General features: G+C 43.6%; 1 protein-coding gene across 6 annotated transcripts in view; it reads left to right on the plus strand.

Annotated features, from left to right (window-relative positions):
* The first annotated feature begins 588 nt into the window (after window positions 1–588).
* Window positions 589–20698, plus strand: part of LOC139387322 (maestro heat-like repeat family member 1) — a 38020-nt gene continuing 17910 nt past the window's right edge. For 2 of the 6 annotated variants that reach the window (XM_071133450.1, XM_071133486.1), the window contains exons 1-26: window positions 605–876; window positions 1626–1737; window positions 1911–2056; window positions 2977–3108; window positions 3371–3533; window positions 3749–3847; window positions 3965–4116; window positions 4747–4887; window positions 5345–5437; window positions 5912–5990; window positions 8599–8712; window positions 10782–10855; window positions 11188–11310; window positions 11474–11584; window positions 12361–12505; window positions 13138–13178; window positions 13354–13495; window positions 14134–14186; window positions 14442–14549; window positions 14903–15022; window positions 15475–15597; window positions 16050–16196; window positions 17893–17919; window positions 18938–19060; window positions 19295–19374; window positions 19680–19824. In XM_071133450.1, the coding sequence (XP_070989551.1) occupies window positions 1716–1737; window positions 1911–2056; window positions 2977–3108; window positions 3371–3533; window positions 3749–3847; window positions 3965–4116; window positions 4747–4887; window positions 5345–5437; window positions 5912–5990; window positions 8599–8712; window positions 10782–10855; window positions 11188–11310; window positions 11474–11584; window positions 12361–12505; window positions 13138–13178; window positions 13354–13495; window positions 14134–14186; window positions 14442–14549; window positions 14903–15022; window positions 15475–15597; window positions 16050–16196; window positions 17893–17919; window positions 18938–19060; window positions 19295–19374; window positions 19680–19824 (2703 nt within the window). In that variant the 5' untranslated portion in view covers window positions 605–876; window positions 1626–1715. Of the gene's footprint in view, window positions 877–1625; window positions 1738–1910; window positions 2057–2976; window positions 3109–3370; window positions 3534–3748; window positions 3848–3964; window positions 4117–4746; window positions 4888–5344; window positions 5438–5911; window positions 5991–8598; window positions 8713–10781; window positions 10856–11187; window positions 11311–11473; window positions 11585–12360; window positions 12506–13137; window positions 13179–13353; window positions 13496–14133; window positions 14187–14441; window positions 14550–14902; window positions 15023–15474; window positions 15598–16049; window positions 16197–17892; window positions 17920–18937; window positions 19061–19294; window positions 19375–19679; window positions 19825–20698 lie in introns of all 6 variants that reach the window. The other 4 variants (XM_071133463.1, XM_071133456.1, XM_071133471.1 and 1 more) reach the window with 4 other exon arrangements.

The raw sequence follows: 20698 nt of genomic DNA on the forward strand, positions 1-20698 counted from the left end.
TGCAACCAGTCAGGATGCTCCCAATGGTGCAGCTGTAGAACCTTTTGAGTATCTGAGGACCCATGCCAAATCTTTTCAGGCAAATTGGAGTGGGTCTAGGGTTTCTGGGATAATGGTGTTGATGTACTTCAAAGTACTTCAAAGTACTTCATGGCTACAGACGTGAGTGCTACAGGTCAGTAGTCATTTAGACAGGTTACCTTAGTGTTCTTGGGCACAGAGACTATGGTGGTCTGCTTAAAACATGTTGGTATTACAGACTCAGACAGGGAGAGGTTGAAAATGTCGGTGAATACACTTGCTGGTTGGTCAGCGCATGCTCGCAGTAATATGGCTAATATTGCTGTAATTGTTGGATAGAAAATAGAAATTGAATATAAAAACATAGATTTTGAGACGTATCCAGTACACATTGTCAAAGTATTTCAAGTCATGATGCATGACACAAAAACACATTACTTTCCTATGGCTATAACGTTGCAAATGTTACAGAAAAGTGAGATCTCACGTACCTCGTGATATCCAGTCAGTGATCTATCACATGGATCAAAATCATTCAACCTGCTGAACTGCTGTCAAAGTCACGCCCACACTGACTCGACGCACATGATTAGGGGTGTTAACCTGCGATGCGTTGCAGTGGCGTAGAGCTAATCTAGCTACTGGATGCTAACAAGTCTCTCTCTTTATATTGAGGAAAAATACGATATCACAGTGGAAGACAGTTAGTCAGCCAAGTATCGGACAATATACATCGCATCTTCACTGGATTACTGCGTGTGAGGAGATTCATCCTTGCAATTGTGTGTAACGTTAGCTAGCCTGCTTGCTAGTTAGTTAACATCCAGCTAGCCTGTCAGACGGGCTGTTTGAAAGGTGGGGAGCCTACTTTGCTGCATTTGACGACGCTCATCATTCCACATGGTCGCCGCTGGTATAAGGTTAACAGTATGGATGTTGTCAATATACTAGAATTGAATACGTGAAATGTCATCGACCCACATTGTCTATTGCTACAGGTGACCGCTAGCGAGCTCTGTTACAGAGCTTGCCCTTCTGTCTCAGTCCGAAACAGAGCTAGCTTGTTGTCACCTGTAGCAATAGACAAAATAGGTCGACGACACTTCATGTATCCAAATTCAATTATAGCATATTGACAACAACCATACTATTAACCACTTACCAGCGCAGAACATGTGGAATAGCTAACTTAGCCACAGTAATATCCCAACCAAGAAAAACAAGTCTTGGTCTGACAAGGAAGTGCTGCACTTCTCTCTGACTGTTTTCAGGTTCAGGCTCGTTATGATTTGACAGCTAGTTAACAGTTGATTGACTTTGTCATGCACTGCAACGGTGTGTTGTAACTCAGTTTGTTTGTATCCAGCATAGGACATGTCATGTGGCTGTTTGCACTAGTCTTAAAGTTGCCACACAAAGTGACGCCACTGAGCTAGTCATGATGTTACTGAACATCATCGCCAGTGAGAATATAATGGAGATTGCACCGTTTTTTAGCACATGAATAATAATCACATTGTGTTGGTGTTCTCTCCATTCGCCTCACTTTTACCATAGACTACATTCTTTGACATGTCAAACATGCATGTTTTCTCTCTTTGCAGTGTGGTGAAACCAGATGAACAAGTTTGAACCCTTTCTGACCACCAAATGAAATCCTAAATATCTCCAGTCCCAGCCTTCAGACAGGCACAATGGAGGAGTCAGATGTGGAGCGTGAGTGACCTCTATTCATAGTTGTGTGCTTATGCCATTACCTCTTTTGATATTGGCTATCCCTTGCATGCTGTTTGGTTGTATGAATAGACCCCAGGTCTCTCATTTGTCTCACTCTTCCACATCTATTCTGTATTCTCTCACTCCTCCTCCATGTCTTCTCTCCCCGTCAGAGGTGACCCTGGCCCTGCTGGATTCAGCCAATGACAAGGACCCAGTGGTCAGAGAGCAGGTCAGGAAGTCCATACTGACCCTGGGGAAGCAGCAGCCTAACAAGGTCCTGTCCATGTGCCAGGACTACCTGGTCAAGCACCCCAAGGTCAGACACCACCACTACTACTGCCACTTACTGTTGATTAGAGAGACTGGAACACTATAATAGAACGTCCCCAGTCTCATTAGCAATTTATGCTGAACTTGATGTGGCCCATGTTTGTAGGCTATCTGTGTCTGTATTTGTGTTGAGGTAGTTGGTGCTCAATGCTGGCCTATGTAAACATTGCTCTATGTTAACAATATTAATATAATCTTTTTACTACCAAGACCCAAGACAATTGTAATACAAGCCTGATGTTTAAAACCTACTGTGGCAGTCATATGTTTCCATTGTACCTGAATAACAGCATAGATTTCTAGTTCTGTTTTTGAGGTGTCATTCCTCTGAATTTCAGCAATTTATCTGTCCTGTCAACATCCTTGATGTAACTTTCACTCTCAACATGGGAAGTGGAGGTGTGACAGTGAAAGGGTTCTTAGATATGAGAAGGCTACTGTACTGTGTGTGACCATAGTCCTCTGATGCAAGTGCAATTTCAGACAGCACCAATGCTGCTCTGTGCTGCAGATTTCCTTACAATGCTGGAGAGATAAGGTTTTAGAGTTGTATTAGTCTTTTGCATGGGATACACATGGTATACATCGTCCAATGAAATGCTTACTTGCAGGTTCCTTCTCGACAGTGCAACAACAATATGAAATAATAAAAGATTGCATTAGGATGTGATATGTTCTAACATGAAGCAATAACACACATCCTTCCAGAAGCTGGAGACCTTATCATCACTTCTCTGTTGACTGGGACTCTGCATGTGCTGCACCAATGATACGAATACAAAAGAGATGATGACATGTACTGTATGGGAGAGACTTTTCATACAGGCCACTGTGTTGACATTAATGCATGTAGACTTAAGGCCTGTGTTTTGAAGTGAATTACAATGTAAACTTATATTCCTGCAGCTTATTGTTGGGCACAGAGTTGTCATACTGCAGACCATTGAGCTGATTGTGAAGACCAAGATAGACGATATCAGTTACCTGAAAATCAAAAGCATCATTTCTTTGGCCTCCGATGAAATGACCCGGTCAAAGGTTAGATTGTTTCTGATGATTGTTATTTGGTCTCATCTGAAATACAAAGTTGGTCTTTCAATTTCTATGCTTTTAGCCTGATATTACATGTACTCTAGTTATTCTTCTGAGAATGTACTTGATTTATCAGTGGTTATACTTTGTTCTAACATTGAGGCCATTGCATCAATCTGAACACATGGATAGTATGTTAGTTTTTGTATTTACATGAAAACAACGGCCCAGGGTTTGATTCAACAGCTCAGTTTTCATGTTTTTACAGGATGTTGTACCTGATTGGCAACAGGCAGCCAGCAATATTCTGGTTGCTGTGGGAAACAAGTACATCAATGACATCATGGAGGAAATCCTCAGCAAGTTCCAGCCAGGGATCCTGCCTCATTTTTTTGTGGTCCAAACATTAGCAAGCCTCTCTGAATCCAACGGTAGGCAAACACCAGACACAACAGTGTCAAGCACACTGTATAGAGCTGTCTAAATACTGAGGCTGCTGACATGTATCCTTTCTGTCCTGTCACCTAGCTTCCGAGAAGCAGTTTTGTCTTCTTACAAAGACTATCCCCCTCAGTGTGTTCAAATTGCTTAGAGATCTCTTAGCATTGTAATAGAGTCTAACGTCTAATCTTACTTTTGTTGACAGTTTATGGTATGGTGCCGTTTCTCAATGCCATCTTGGGCACCATGCTCCCAATGCTGGGCATGGCCAAGCAGGACAACATGAAGTGGGTGTTCTCCTCTGGTAGGACTAGATGCACTATGTCCAACATACTGTAGCATTATATTTGATTATTATTATTGTACATGGTTAAACATGTATTACCAGACCCAGTTTACAGACCTTCCCTCCTTCTCCCAGCTCTGTCCCACTTCAGTGAGAGTATCCTGGAGTACCTAGCCAACCTGGACAAAGCTCCCGACCCGACGGTGAGAAAGGACACGTTCTCCAGCGAGATCTACGCAGCCTACGACATCCTCTACTGCAGCTGGCTCCAGAGCAGGGAATCCAAGGTACACCACATTACATTAAGAGGAGCAGGAAACCAATTTATTTCTCCTAATTACATTTGTCTCAACGGTCCCTCTGTTGTAGGGATGTCTTGATAAACGCAACCCCTTAGACTGTGTGCTGGTATTTATAGGGAAGGGAGGAGAGAGGTCCACAGTCACAGCCAGGTCAATGACTGATATCAGATGAATAAAGACATTTAGGAGAGTTTCCTGGACATATTTGCCTGGTTAATTCTCAGCAAGGTTATGCAGAAATGTTTTCTTGTGGTATCTGAGTAGAGGACATAATCACAGTGCAGGTTGGTCTAGGCTTGTGGGCTAACAAATAGTCCCTTATCTGTAATCTGGTCATAAACTCTGTATTCCTCCATTTTAGCTACGACTAACTGTGGTGTTTCTTTCGCTCTCTCTCCCTGGCTGGGGCTGTAGCTACGACTAACTGTGGTGTTTCTCTCTCTCTCTCTCTCTCTCTCTCTCTCTCTCTCCCTGGCTGGGGCTGTAGCTACGACTGACGGTGGCAGAAGCAGTGGGATCCATGAGTCACCTGATGGCCCATGATAAACTGGAGGAGCAGCTTCCCTGTATTCCTCCATTTTAGCTACGACTAATGGCTCGTAGCTACGACTAAAGCTACGACTGACGGTGGCAGAAGCAGTGGGATCCATGAGTCACCTGATGGCCCATGATAAACTGGAGGAGCAGCTTCCCAAACTCATTCCCACAATCCTCTCCCTGTACAAGAAGAACACGGAGCATTACGTCATCAGTAAGGTAGGTCGGCCTCTAATGACCGCTGCTGGTGTTCTATACAGGGAATAAAGTGCTGTATGTGAGGCACCCAGAGAGTTCAGCAGTTTGCCTGGTCCAGATCTGTGTGTGTAATAGTTAACTCTGCTGACCTGCCAGTGGCCTGTCAAACAGATAGGGCCCCCGGGAGGTAGGGCCCCCTACATGCTTGTCATGTTCTCACGCCAAGATGTCTGGTTGTCTTGGCATGACAATGGTAGTTAGCTGTGGAGTTGACTGAAGCACATACCGATTCAGACCAGGGTACTCTGCAGTCTGGCACTCTGGTATTTATGTTGATTGGACTTGCATTTCTTCTTTAATGGAGTCCTACTCTCCCAGTCATTCATCAGTCCTGTATCAGTATTTTAGTCTACATAGTTTCCCAACACTGTCTGCTCTGCTCACTAATCAGCTCATGTTGTTTTCACCTCCCCTGCAGAGCCTGTGTCAAGTTCTGGATGCTTCTGTGAACATGGGCAGCAGAGTTCTGGAGACGCAGATCGACAGCCTGCTCACTACTCTAAACCAGCAGGTACGGCAAAGTGACAGTCCCCTGATGGCACAGTACAATGCAATGTGGAGGGAGCTAGCATGCAAGCATTTCACTGCACCTTTTACACATGCTGCACACTGTTGATATAACTAATAACATTTGATTTGAAAGGACTTCCTTGAACACACAAAGCTCCTTGTCACTCCGCCTAGGCTGTTTGCACAATGTCAATAACATGTTTTTCTGTATTTAGCATAGCTAGTGATACTAGACACTGACTATAAGGTTTCTCTATAACAGGATACATAATAAATCACTTCCTGTTGTAGTCACATGGTTTGTGACTCACCCTATGCACCTTTGAAATTTCAAATTGGTTTGATTGCACTTAGGTCAACATCAATTAGACTGAATCAAGAACGAACTTCCTTTTCAATATGGATTGGTTGATTTGTATGAATAATAGTTCATGTACCTACATGTACAGTCATTCTCATTTTGCTCCCCCTCCAGGTTTGTGCGCCTGTTGACTACAGCAACCCACTGACGGTGAAGAATCACAACGAGGTATTGAGATGCTTCAGCATTCTAGGTTGGTTTTCTGTTCTTCAATAATCTGTGTGTGTTGTTCTCTGGGTTTATTGGATTGAGAGGTCAGGGTTGTAGTCATTTAAGTGAATGTTACAGATAGAAATGCGTTGAATAGAATTGACACGATTCCTTATACTACATGACAATCACAACTGTTCTACCCAATCTATTTCTACTGGAAGGTTCTAGAACAGGCCCCTTGACCTGGTCTTTGTTAGACCAGTCAGTGGACCACTGTGTGGAGTTGTAATCCAGGTGTCATTTGCTGCCTGTTGGGGAGGGAGGGATTTAAGCAACAGTCCCCCTGCCACACAGACACAATGCTGCTGCAGCAATATGCCACATGTCTGTCTTCACTGCTCTTCCAACTTATGGAGTTTGGCTTGAAGACCTTTTGGCTGCAACGTGTAGAAGGATTTTATGAGGGGCTGGTCATCATAGTTTGGACTGTGAGCATTCTGTGTGCTTGCATCTAGAGATTACTGTCTGGGCCTATATATATTATTTTAGTGTTCCCTTTATTTTTTTGAGATGTGTGTGTGTATATATATATATATATATATATATTGCTCAAAAAAAATAAAGGGAACACTAAAATAACACATCCTAGATCTGAATGAATGAAATATTCTTATTAAATACTTTTTTCTTTACATAGTTGAATGTGCTGACAACAAAATCACACATTATCAATGGAAATCAAATTTATCAACCCATGGAGGTCTGGATTTGGAGTCACACTCAAAATTAAAGTGGAAAACCACACTACAGGTTGATCCAATGTTGATGTAATGTCCTTAAAACAAGTCAAAATTAGGCTCAGTAGTGTGTGTGTGTGGCCTCCACGTGCCTGTATGACCTCCCTACAACACCTGGGCATGCTCCTGATGAGGTGGCGGATGGTCTCCTGAGGGATCTCCTCCCAGACCTGGACTAAAGCATCCGCCAACTCCTGGACAGTCTGTGGTGCAACGTGGCGTTGGTGGATGGAGCGAGACATGATGTCCCAGATGTGCTCAATTGGATTCAGGTCTGGGGAACGGGCGGGCCAGTCCATAGCATCAATGCCTTCCTCTTGCAGGAACTGCTGATACACTCCAGCCACATGAGGTCTAGCATTGTCTTGCATTAGGAGAAACCCAGGGCCAACCGCACCAGCATATGGTCTCACAAGGGGTCTGTGGATCTCATCTCGGTACCTAATGGCAGTCAGGCTACCTCTGGCGAGCACATGGAGGGCTGTGCGGCCCCCCAAAGAAATGCCACCCCACACCACGACTGACTCACCGCCAAACCGGTCATGCTGGAGGATGTTGCAGGCAGCAGAACGTTCTCCACGGTGTCTCCAGACTGTCACGTCTGTCACATGTGCTCAGTGTGAACCTGCTTTCATCTGAAGAGCACAGGGCGCCAGTGGCGAATTTGCCAATCTTGGTGTTCTCTGGCAAATGCTAAACGTCCTGCACGGTGTTGGGTTGTAAGCACAACCCCCACCTGTGGACGTCGGGCCCTCATACCACCCTCGTGGAGTCTGTTTCTGACCGTTTGAGCAGACACATGCACATTTGTGGCCTGCTGGAGGCCATTTTGCAGGGCTCTGGCAGTGCTCCTCCTTGCACAAAGGCAGAGGTAGCGGTCCTGCTGATGGGTTGTTTCCCTCCTACGGCCTCCTCCACGTCTTCTGATGTACTGGCCTGTCTCCTGGTAGCGCCTCCATGCTCTGGACACTACGCTGACAGACACAGCAAACCTTCTTGCCACAGCTCGCATTGATGTGCCATCCTGGATGAGCTGCACTACCTGAGCCAATTGTGTGGGTTGTAGACTCCGTCTCATGCTAACACTAGAGTGAAAGCACCGCCAGCATTCAAAAGTGACCAAAACATCAGCCAGGAAGCATAGGAACTGAGAAGTGGTCTGTGGTTTTCACCTGCAGAACCACTCCTTTATTGGGGGTGTCTTGCTAATTGCCTATAATTTCCACCTGTTGTCTATTCCATTTGCACAACAGCATGTGAAATTTATTGTCAATCAGTGTTGCTTCCTAAGTGGACAGTTTGATTTCACAGAAGTGTGATTGACTTGGAGTTACATTGTGTTGTTTATGTGTTCCCTTTATTTTTTTGAGCAGTGTTTTATATATTTTCAGATCTGGGTAATTTCCTTCACATTGTATAATATAAAATGATCATGGAATTGTAGAATATCAGTATTAATTGGTTCTGTTACCTACATGGTACTGTACTAGGACGATATACCATATTCAGAGTTCCAGACTGTTTTCCCTCTTCAACTAATACAGGACAGGACTCCTTGTGTCTCAAGAGGTACCCTACTCTCTATATAGTGCTCTACTTCTGACCAGAACCCTATAGGCCCTGGTCAACAGTAGTGCACTATAAAGGGAATAGGGTGCCATTGTGAATAAGGTCTTTGTTATTCTAGAACACGGAGCTGCTGCAGAGAAACTACATGATGGACACCATGTCCTCCTGTAATGAGATAATCCATGATTTAGATCTTAGATGGTGTGACTTCACTCAGAGGTAAATGTGTTTAAACTTTAAACAGTGGTCTGACTCTGTGCCATACGCTTCCTTCCTTCCTAGCCAACACCTTCCCAGACCGGCTGGTCATGTTTGTGCTTCAGAAACTGGAGAACAGTAATGAGAGAATCCGCATGGGCTCCCTGGCTGTGCTCCGACACCTCATCAACTCCTCCAGTAAGACTGCTAGTTAGTCTGGCTCGGGCCTGTCTGCACAGGACAGGAGGCACTTACTGCAGTGTATATATAGACACTACTACAAACTAATACAGTAAATATATATAGGCGCTACTACTAACAGTAGTGTATGCCTATAGTCACTACTCACTACTACAGTATACATATAGACACTACAATATATACAGTACCGGTCAAAAGTTTGAACACCTACTCATTCAAGGGTTTTTCTTTATTTTACGATTTTCTACATTGTAGAATAATAGTGAAGATATCAAAACTATGAAATAACACATATGGAATCATATAGTGACCAAAAAAAGTGTTAAACAAATCAAAATATAGTTTACATTTTAGATTCTTCAAAGTAGCCACCCTTTGCCTTGATAACAGCTTTGCACACTCTTGGCATTCTCTCAACCAGCTTCACCTGGAATGCTTTTCCAACAGTCTTGAAGGAGTTCCCACATATGCTGTACACTTGTTGGCTGCTTTTCCTTCCTAAAAGGCACCTAAAGATTCATAGACCATGATAAACAAGATTCTCTTGTCTGATAAAAGCAAGGTTGAACTCTTAGGCCTGAATGCCAAGTGTCACATCTGGAGGAAACCTGGCACCATCCCTATGGTGAAGCATGGTGGTGGCAGCATCAGGCTGTGTGGGTGTTTTTCAGCAGCAGGGACTGGGAGACTAGTCAGAATTGAGGCAAAGATGAATGGAGCAAAGTACAGAGAGATCCTTGATGATAACCTGCTCCAGAGCACTCAGGACCTCAGACTGGGGCGAAGGTTCACCTTCCAATAGGACAATGACCCTAAGCACACAGCCAAGACAACGCAGGGGTGGCTAAGGGACAAGTCTCTGAATGTCCTTGATTTGCCCAGCCAGAGTCCGGACTTGAACCTGATCGAACATCTCTTGAGAGATAGCTGTGCAGCAACGCACCCCATCCAACCTGACAGAGCTTGAGAGTATCTGCAGAGAAGAATGGGAGAAAGTTCCCAAATACAGGTGTGCCAAGCTTGCTGCGTCATACCCAAGAAGACTCAATGCTGTAATCACTGCCAAAGGTGCTTTAACAAAGTACCGAGTAAAGGGTCTGAATACTTATGTAAATGTAATATTTATGTTTTTCTATTTTGATAAATTAGCAAAAATGTCTTAACCTGTTTTTGCTTTGTCATTATGAGGTATTGTGTGTAGATTGAGGGGGAAAACAAACTTGAATACATTTTAGGATAGGGCTGAAACATAACAAAACAAATCCCAAGCCACTGTACATGGTGTGCTTCACATAATGGCATCAGTTGGATTTTATTTAGCGGTTATCCCTTGTCCTAACAGTCGACACATCTTCACCACTTTGTTATTTTTTCACCACACGTCATTTGCAGGGGACACGGGTGTCTTGGGTTCTGTTCTTTGTGCATCTGTCTCCTCCCTGGGAGCTGTTTGCAATTTGCCTCGTGCAAAGGCTCATGGGGAATCTGCTGCTGCCTTGACTCTCCTATGTCTCTCAGGTAGCCCATATGCCAGAATCGTGATGAAGTCTCTCCTGGGCATGGTGTTGGCCATGCACTTCTTGAACAACACGTGTGTGTGTGTGTGTGTGTGTGTGTGTGTGTTGACAGCAGCCAAGTCAAGCATGTTGTAAAACACAGCAACAGGCCAGCAGCGGGTGCCTCCTTTCAGAGTGCAGCTGTGCCATCTGATCAAAAACATCCACACCAATTTATGGTGTAAAACCATTCAAATAATGATATGCCCTCTTAACCCCTCCACTAGACAAAACTCCACTTCTGTTTGTGATATTAAGATTCTAACAACCCATGTCTTTTTATGTAGACTTATTTCAGGCAGGTCAAGAACGGAGGGGGGGGGGGGCGGGCATGACTTAAATGGCAGAGTAATAAAATGCATTCACGAACAGTCAAAATGACTACATTAGCAGTTAGTGTTATGTGACCCTGTTCTCTGGATTTGAAAGCATCACTGGTACTTACAAAGGACTTGTTTTGATATGAAATGACCTCATGATGTTACTCAAGGCTTTCTGTCTGTGATCTAGCATCCATTATGGAGTCGAAGAAGCTTCTCATCCTGGCCAGCATCAGACAACCACTGGCTGACCACAGCAATAAGGTAACCTCATGTCGTGTAAATATTAAACTGTTACAATTTGGCATCGTTTTCTCTCCTAAAAGGCATAGAAAATAACAATGAACACAGTTTCAATGACCCATGTGCTGTAAAAAACACATTTTCCATTGGGAAACATATCATACTTTATGGGCCAATTTCCCAGACATGGATTAAATCTGGTCCTGGTTTGAAAATCACTTTCAATAAACTATAACATGTCTTTTAGTACAAACATATGCTTAATCAGGAAACCGGCGCTACATTTTATTCTTGTTGTGTTGTATTAGTGTTTTGCTTGACCTCTGACCTCTGTCTGTCGTTGCCCCCTGCAGGTGAAGAAGAGGGTTGTCCAGGTGATCAGTGCCATGGCTCACCATGGTTACCTGGAGCTGGAGGGAGGGGATCTGCTGGTCAAGTTTATCATCCAACACTGTGCTCTCCCCGACACCTACTATGTACGTTTGTCATATCTACAATCCCTTTTGGTCTTAACACATTATCCTTGGCGAGGGATTAGCATGACATTGTAGATGGTGGATCAGTTAAAACTACTCTCTGACTTGTATATGGTGGTCCGTGTGTTTCTAAAGAACTGTGTGTGGGTTTGGTCTGTTGCAGCGTCCAGGCCAGCGCCCCAGTGACCCGGAGGAAGTGACCAATGAGGCGCTGCGTAGCATGTGTGACAACACACTTCACCTCTTCACTACGACCGTGGGACGCCTGACTGACGTGAGTCTACTGCATGGAGATAAGAGTTCTCTCTCGGCAGGCAGGCAATCCATCACCTGTTTTCTTCTCTCACATTAACATTATGTATCTGATCAGCCTGTTTATTCACAAACATATTTTGTCGTTCATGGAATCATTTCAGGTATAGAGGCAGTGAACAAATGACATTTTAATGTTTGTTCCTGCTGAAAAAACGGCTTTCGAATACGTTGAAGCCAAGTCACACTTAACACCAAACATAATACCGTTTTATGAGAAGAGGCTGAGGGTGGAATTGCTATAATATGGGGTTTTGTGTAAAGAAGCTCAGTCAGTTCATATTTTCCTATCATCAGATGTCTTGAGGGGAAAACCAGCTCACATCCAAAGACGGCATCACCCTGTCTGTTTTACAGCCAATCACTCTGCTCTTAGTTACTTGTTCCTTTGCAGTTCCCAACATCAACACTCTCTGAGATGATATGTCTCTTGTATTACTTCCCACTGGAAGCTATGAGACAAGGCATTGACAAAGACTGAAGAGAACAATAATTTACCATGCCTTCAGGGTATTACATCTCTGCAGAATTGGGTTCAAATCATACATTAAATATTTTGTGTTTGATTTATAGCTCTGGGTTTGATTTAGCATGCCTAGGAGCTCTGGGTTTGCACTTTTGTGACTATTCTATTGGTTTAATTGCACCAGGCGAAGTCAATGTTGTGATATTACTGTACATCTGTGGCAGGTGCTGTGTTGCATGCTGTACTACCTGACTGTCTGTCTGTCTCTTCAGGTCCTGTGGCCCATGCTGCTGTACTACCTGACCCCAGGTCAGTACTCCAACGCCACCGCACCGCTCTGTAAGAGCCTCACGCTGCTGGGAACCAAGAAGAGAGCCTCCCAGGAGCCCAACTTCAACATCGACTTCAACGAGCATGGTAGGTGTCTTTTAGAAGAAGGAGCTCCATTTACTAGGTGTGCAACATAATATTTTTTTTTTTTATCCATTCCTCCCTGGTAGACATTTACAGTAGGTTCATACACATTACATTCATATTAACAAGGCATTATGATGTCATCACCATGAGCCGGGGGGGGATCTGAGCTGGGGGGGGGTCTTTTCCTCCCTCCCTTTCCCGCTCAGAGTCAGCCTGGTGTTTCCGTATTGGGATTTGCCACACAGTCCCTTTAATGTAAATGAGATGGTCGCAGCCCGGGCCCACTCCTCGTCAGCACTTCTTTGGGATTGGGAATGTTTTAGTTTTCTTTGTTGAAACTGTATTTTATACAGCCATTTTGTTCTCATTAAGGGGCTGTTGGTCGGTTCTTAGAGGCCAGACAGACCAGAGTGTCTGGTTCTGATTAGCTGAATGAGAAGCCACATTTATCACTAAATAAAGCACTAGCGTCAGCTGGGTCCTGAACTGTAAGGTCATTGTTTCAATGATTAAGCTGAACTCTTTGTGGGGAGAAGTATGAGCCTGGCCAGTTAATCATTCAGTCATTCATTATAATGCTTAGTCTGCTATCAACCCTGTTTATTCTCATCTGTTTCTTCTTTCTAATTCAGTTAATCTTCCCTCTCCACATATACTGATGGTGCGGCTCTTGGTGAGTATGAAACCCTAATGACAGGCCACTTGAATGCTCCTGGATTTCAGTTTGCTATGTGGGTGTTATAAAACGTGAACTTGATTTAAAACCCCCATGAAATATGATCAATGTCTCCGGTAATAGCTAGGCTATGTCTTTGTCTTACCTGTAAGTTGGGATGTGTGTGTCTCAGGTGAATGGTTCGTTCCCGTTCCGGAGTCGTGGCCATGGTGCACCGTCTCTGTCTCTACTGAACGTTATAAGTCCTAATATCCACCCCAACGCTGAGACACTCTGGGAGAAGGAGATCCCTGCTCTCCTCAGCTACCTGGAAGGTAAAGGACCTCAACTCAATGACCCCGGAGTCTTATAACCTGTAGCGAGCTATGTCTGTTTGTCAAATGGCACCCTATTCCCTATGTAGTGCCTATGGACCCTGGTCAAAAGTTGTGCACTGAATAGGGTGCTATTTGGGGCTCATAATTTATCTCTCTCTCCAAAGCAGAAATAACCCTGAGGGACTTGTATTGCTGCTGCAGTATTGACAGCTTAGGAGGCTGTTTCAACCTCATTTTAATGTGACTGGTTTAAAATAGTTTTCCCTCCATGTATTCTACTGAGAACGGACATAAAAAAAGACGCATGCTTCTACCACAACAGCTGCAGTTAAGGGATGTTATAAGTGATTCACAATTTTAAAGGCAATATTTTATGGGCTATATATATTTTTTTGAGAACCCTCTTTTATTTTTTTTAGCTGTGGGCCATTTTCATCTTTCCATCATAAAAATACATAGCTTGGATTGAAGTAGAGCATAGGGTATTAAAACGCATCTTAAATCATTTTAGCTCTTTGGTCGGTTTTGGAACGTGTACAGAATATTCTGCTGCTGCTCTTTTATTTATTTATGTTTTGTCTGGGAGGAAGTCCGGCGAGCGAGGTCTGAGTAGTGTGGTCTATTCTTCTTTACAGAGTCTACCCCAGAAACACTAGACAACAAGAAATGGGAAGAGAGTCTATTACAGGTATGCCCATCTTTATCTAACATCCTCTTTGTCTGTCCCCACAACACTGTCAATAAGTCACTATGGTGATCTTTATCTAACATCCTCTTTGTCTGTCCCCACAACACTGTCAATAAGTCACTATGGTGATCTTTATCTAACATCCTCTTTGACCAGGGTCAACAGTATTTCAAGTGTTGGATAAGTGTTGGATAAGAAGTGTTTTCTGTTTCAAAGGGATTTGATATACAGCATTATTTGTTTGAACATATACAGTTCCTAGCCAAGTCCCTGGTGGCCATAGCTGATGACAAGTGGAGCTGTCAGCTGGCTATAGAGGCCACACGTTACCTGTCCACCTATAACCAGTCCCTGGAAGAGAAGGTTAGTGAATAACCTCATCCTAACCTCTCTTCAACCATGAGTAGGGCCAAGAGTTCTTCATGACCTGACCAGGAAGTTCTCTGGTCTCCACTTATAGTTCAGGGAAAACTCCTGGCCCTAACCATGAGATGTAACACATTCTATTTATTTGTCTCTTTGAACATGATCTTATTTAAAAGTACCCCAAGGAACTCTTCTGAACCTGATAAGCGTTAACAAAATCTTATTAAAACAATATATTCTACAAAGTATCCAGGTTGGTAGAACCTCATAAGCCTTAGCAAAATCTTAGTAAAATAATGTCTTCTACAAACTATCAAGGTTTCTGGTCTTGGCTTCATGGCTCTTTCCAGAGTTTCCTCTACAGGTGCATTGGTGTGACTCTGCAGCAGTGTTCCAATAAGGAAGTGGTCCAGAAGCAGCTACAGGAGATGCTGATCAGTGCACGACACAACGACGCCATCGAGAGAGCGGTAAAACCTCTTCGTCCCCGTTTGAGTCAGGCCATGATCCTCTTGATAGCATTTGCTTTTATTTATCATCATATGTTCAGCGTGACCTGTGATGTAATTGTCTGTGTAAGGCAGAGCGTCGCCGGGCAGAACAGTCTTTCTTTGTGCAGCTGAATTGCCCAGTTAAGACAGTCTTGTGACATGTACACTTAAGCCTTTGCTTATTTTCAAAGGGAGGTCACGTCTGCCTTCCTAAGCTGTAATCTGTGTCTGGTGTTAAGTTTCCCCTCATTTCCGTTGTATTTTAACCAGATGATTGGGAATGGTGGTGTTTTTACAGTCTTTAGGCCTAATAGAGAGTGGTAGTGAAATTGTAATGCCGGTGTTAATGATCATCTAGATGTACTGTTTGGTCATTGGAGGCTGAAGCGTCCATTAAACTGTGCTAATAGGGTGGGGTAATGGGTTTCCAGGGTGTCGCCATGGGGATCGGGCTGTGTGCAAGCAGTCATCTCGATGCCACTCTGGCCAAACTGGATGACTTCGGGAAATCTGACGCCTTCAAGAAAGCCTCAGGAATATTCAGCCTGCTCAAAGTTAGTGTGCTATTCCTGTTTTTATTTTCATTGTAGGTGGATAAACACAAACTTGGCAATGTCTGCCTGCCTTGGAGGTTCTATCTACACCGTACAGTCAGCAATTTAACACATTCAGATTGAAGATTTTATGGAGTTTGTTGATTTCTTTCTACTACTTTGAGCATTTGATTGAGCCTGCCTGGAGTGCCAGGTACAGTAGGCACAGTTTGCACTTTTGGGACTATTCCATTGGTTCCATTTCACCAGACAAGCTCGATCAAGCCCTGCTAAAGTAATTTTAAAGGAAACGTGTACAGGTATTGATAAACTGATTTTTAATTAGCCTAATTTATATATTTGAAGGTTTTTATAAAGTTGACAGCTTTTTAGTCCACTACTAGGCTCAATCTGTGTCTGGGAGACCAAGCTCCTACACCGTAATCTTCCCATCTCTACCACCTCCTCCTCAGGACAAGAATGACTTGGATGTAGAGAAGATGAAGAGCACGTTGATCCTGTGTTACGGTTACGTAGCGCTCCACGCCCCAGAGGACCAGATCCTGTCCCGCATCGACTCAGACATCCTCCGCAGCATCAGTAAGCACTTCAACACCAAGGTAAGGAGCTAGGGCTTGGGGGAGACACTCACATGATTGCTCCACCACATCCCTTTAATAAAGCTAGTCCACAACGTTTCGACCCAAGAGGGAATCTCTGTCAGGAAGGCCTGGATGAAACAGACAGCCAGCATCTCTCAAATTTAAATAGTTCTTTCGATGTTGTCATCAGTCTCAATGGACCAGTTTTGGCCTTTAGGGCACATAGCCACAAAGTTTGAGTGCTGATCTGGGATCAGTTTTAAATCATAATGAATAACAGGGGGGGGGACCTGACCCTAGATCAGCACTCCTACTCTGAGACACTACAGGCCCAGGCCTTCATCAGCATAAAGACTGAAGAGAGTTAGTTTGGTTGTTACATTTGGCTGCCCATACTGTTAGAGTACAGAGGCCGTCAGGGACCGACCTGTTAAATGCCCCTACATGTCCTATAAAGAGGTGCGGCCAGTCAAATGAAACCCCACTCCCTTCTCCAACCATCCATTTATCCCCCCCATTGCAGAGAGAGGAAATAATGACTGAGCGATACCCATTGCTGATCACCACATAGCACTGTGTTTTACCATCGACTTGTAGTGTTTTCTCTTTCCTCAATGGCAGCGTCAGCTAGCGTAGTCAGAATAGCTGCAGTTTCACATTATTCCTGAATCTATTTTTTACCGTTGGCCCAGTGAGCATGCTTGGGTTGGCATGGTACCGAGTGACCTCACGAGAAGAAGTTCTGTGAGCATGTGTGGGTTGGCATGGTACTGAGTGACCTCACAGAGCAGAAGTTGTGATAAGGCTGAGTCTGATGGAGTTAAGACATGCTGGTCAGACAGAGGATCCATCCCAAATGGCACCCTATTCCCTACATAGTGCACTATATAGTGAATTTGGGATGTACAGTCGGTCAGGCTCACTGCTCACAATTACATACTGGTGGTTAATATCGTTAAAACCAACGATGGGTCATAATTGAGGTATTTGAAAGGTACATAAAACCACACAGCACAAACCACAGTGAAAGGAATGTGTGATTATATCAACCAGTTGGAGAAGTCACGCTACGTTTTAGTGTTTCAAATGTCTCACTCCTATCATTCAGGAGGTCTCTGTCTCTCCATGGCTACCGATGAACCTGGTTTATATCCTCGGGTTCTTCTCCTGTAGCTGCCGGCCATATGCTTAGCATCACAATGACTGTCTGAAAACTAGCCTCCATAGTTGTCTTGGTTAAATGAGTCCTGTTAAACTGCAGCCTTCAGGGGCCACTGCCAATGTACACTGACCTCCAGATGTCCACTTGAATTGGATCATGGGATTTTATGTCTGTGGTTAGGGTGGGTCATTGGACACACACACACACAAGGTGTTTAATGCTAAGAAGCCGAGTCTATATCCATCGAGTCGTTTGGGTTCCACACAGGGCTCATTTAATTGGCTAAGGTTAGTTGACTAGCATTGTAACATTTGCTAACCTTTTTACTGCAATGTGGAAATAGAGGTTGAGTTCATCTGTATCTGTGAGACATTTCATGTATGGCTGTCCCATACCATGGTTAACCATCTAACTGGGGAACACTGTAGTCTGATAACATTTTCTTAATGAGGGGAAAGAGCATATTCTCTTCTCTTTAGGGGGATAGGTTATATTCTCGTCTAGTAGCGTACACTTGTGGATTAAACTCCTTGTTGCTTTTATGTTGTGCAGGTTCTGGGAATTAAAATAGAGACCAAGGTACCGTGACTGGACCCTAATGAAGGATCCTCTGTATCTCTCACTAAAACTCCTCTAACAATCTCTTCTCTCTAGAACGCTGCTGCTTTAACTTTCTGAACTTTTAAAAGTAAATGGCTCTAGTTGAAAGATCAGCACCTCCTCATGTAGTTATGATGGGAGGCAGTGTATTTGTTTGCCTCTGTTTCAGAAGTTCAGAACGTTTAGTGCTTTTGAATGTTCCACTAACATGGTCTGACACTATGGTGTTTCTGAATGCCCTCCATGTCCTACTAACACGGTCTGACACTGGTGTTTCTAGGGCCTTGTGGTTTCCTCTTTGATCGAAGACACACACCAGCTCTTAGGTTGTGATGCCAAATCAGATGGTGGAATTTGATGTTCAAATTCTTTTTCCCCTTCCAGATCGCAAAGCTTACATTTCTGTCTGACATTTACAGTCTTCAAATCAAGGCATGGATGATCGTTCTTTAAAAATACACCCTCTACTCTGATTGTTTCATTCATGTTGACCTGTATCTATCTACACATTGATTTTTAAGCCAACTGAAAAGTAGTCAAATTCATCTTCAGTAGAATGTGTGACTTACCCAACCATAAGCTGTTGTTTCTTATGCCATTTTCTGAAACAGTTATATTATTGAGATGCTCTTATCAAGTTTTTTTAACATTTTTTTTATGGACCCCTGACATTTTCAACAAAATCTAAAAATCACTACGGTTGAAACCCTTGTTCCTGCTCTAGGCTATCCAGCTATCTCTAGATGTTTTATGAATGGCATAGGGAACTTTAGAATCAGGGTAAGTGACTGTCTATGTATGCTTGAGGGCTGCACTATACAACTAATATTTGGTTGTCTTGCTCACAATGATGCGAACAAACTAAACCTCGGACTGCTATCGCCAATTGCCATGAACACAGTCTGAAGCTGTGTGTTTGTCTCTGTCCGTGTTTTTGTTGTGTTTGTGTCTGTCTCCCTGTCTCTGTGTGTGTGTACGCTGTATCCCCCCCCGTCAGGACCTGACCATGAAGCTGAGTCTGATTCAGAGTGTGGGCCTCATAGCCAGGGCCATCAGCACCGTCGTACGTAATCAGGGCTACATGTTCGTCCGCAAGCAGGAACTCATGGGAGTCATGATGGTCAGTGTTGGTCATGTTTATGTACTCTGTTGTGTCGTTGTTGCCCTTATGATGGAGGGTTACATTAAATGTTACTGGATTTAGATCACACCAACTGTAAAACATTGTTTAGGACTGCCTATGACAGTTGTTATATCTTAGGCAGCTGTTAGAAAGGCTTTATGATATAAGGGCTGCTACAGTCAAGTGGTTCTGATTGTGTTGACCCATCTCAATATCTTCCTTTTATTGAAGGATTTTATCAAGGCAGAACCCACGGATGCCATGCGGACTCCGGTTCGCCACCTTGTGATGACCACGTGTGCCAACCTCATGTATCCTTTAATGCCCAGAGGTGTGCTAGTGGGTTGCATATTGGAACAGAGCCCAGAGATGTCAGCCTGTCAGAAGCTTGTCAGTACCAGGTGTTTCATCTTCCTCTCGGGTTGTAAAAATCAGGGAACTTTCCCCAAACTCCCAGGTTTTCCAGAAATCCTGGTTGGAAGATTCTGGATATTCCTTCCCTCCTGATTCCAGGAATCTTCCAACCAGGATGGATGTCTGGAAAACCTGGGCAGTTTTTGCAACCCTAGCCTCTACTGAGTGACATCGTTGGTCCTTGACCCCAGGTTGACCCCAGTAACCTGGAGCCGGCGCTGACGGAGAATGAGAACTTTGATATGCTGCGGACGTGTCTGAACGGTGTGTACGGCCTTCCCCCGGTGAACACTCCGGACAAGGACAGGGGAAAAGACGAGGAGGTGCTGGAGCCCCAACAGAGAGAGGTGAGAGCTGAAGCATCTCAATACCTCGTTGTGATTCTTCACCGTCAGTGGGTTGCTGTAGTCAACAGGTGCACAAACCTGGAGGGGAATTACTGTACATGTAGGTACATTAACCATTATTCATACAAATCAACCAATCCATATTGAAAAGGAAGTTTGTTCTTGATTCAGTCTAATTGATGTTGACCTAAGTGCAATCAAACCAATGCATCGAGGACATTTCAAAGTCAGTGGATTGGCATAGGGTGAGTCACAAGCCATGTGACTAAAGCAGGAAGTGAATTATTATGTATCCTGTTATAGAGAAACCTTATAGTTATGTTCAACTTTAGGACACACATGAACAACCTCAAGTATACATACAGTGGGGCAAAAAAGTATTTAGTCAGCCACCAATTGTGCAAGTTCTCCCACTTAAGATGAGAGGCCTGTAATTTTCATCATAGGTACACTTGAACTATGACAGACAAAATGAGAAAAAAAAATCCAGAAAATCACATTGTAGGATTTTTAATTAATTTATTTGCAAATTATGGTGGAAAATAAGTATTTTCTCATTTTGTCTGTCATAGTTGAAGTGTACCTATGATGTAAATTACAGGCCTCATCTTTTTAAGTGGAAGAACTTGCACAATTGGTGGCTGACTAAATACTTTTTTGCCCCACTGTATACTGTATGCACAGACCACCTCTCTGTGTGTAGACATACAGTCATCTCAACATAAACCTGCACTTTGTTCCTTCACACTCATTTTGTGAAACAGGGTGTTCGCGGGTCCATAAAAAAATCTTCATTTATTAATTTATCTGATTTGAAGACCTTAAGTCTAAAAATGCCTTAAATTCAGTTTAAGTGTCTTAAAGAATGTGACGG

This window comes from Oncorhynchus clarkii, chromosome 3, assembly GCF_045791955.1.
Source record: "Oncorhynchus clarkii lewisi isolate Uvic-CL-2024 chromosome 3, UVic_Ocla_1.0, whole genome shotgun sequence".
NCBI lineage: Eukaryota > Metazoa > Chordata > Actinopteri > Salmoniformes > Salmonidae > Oncorhynchus > Oncorhynchus clarkii.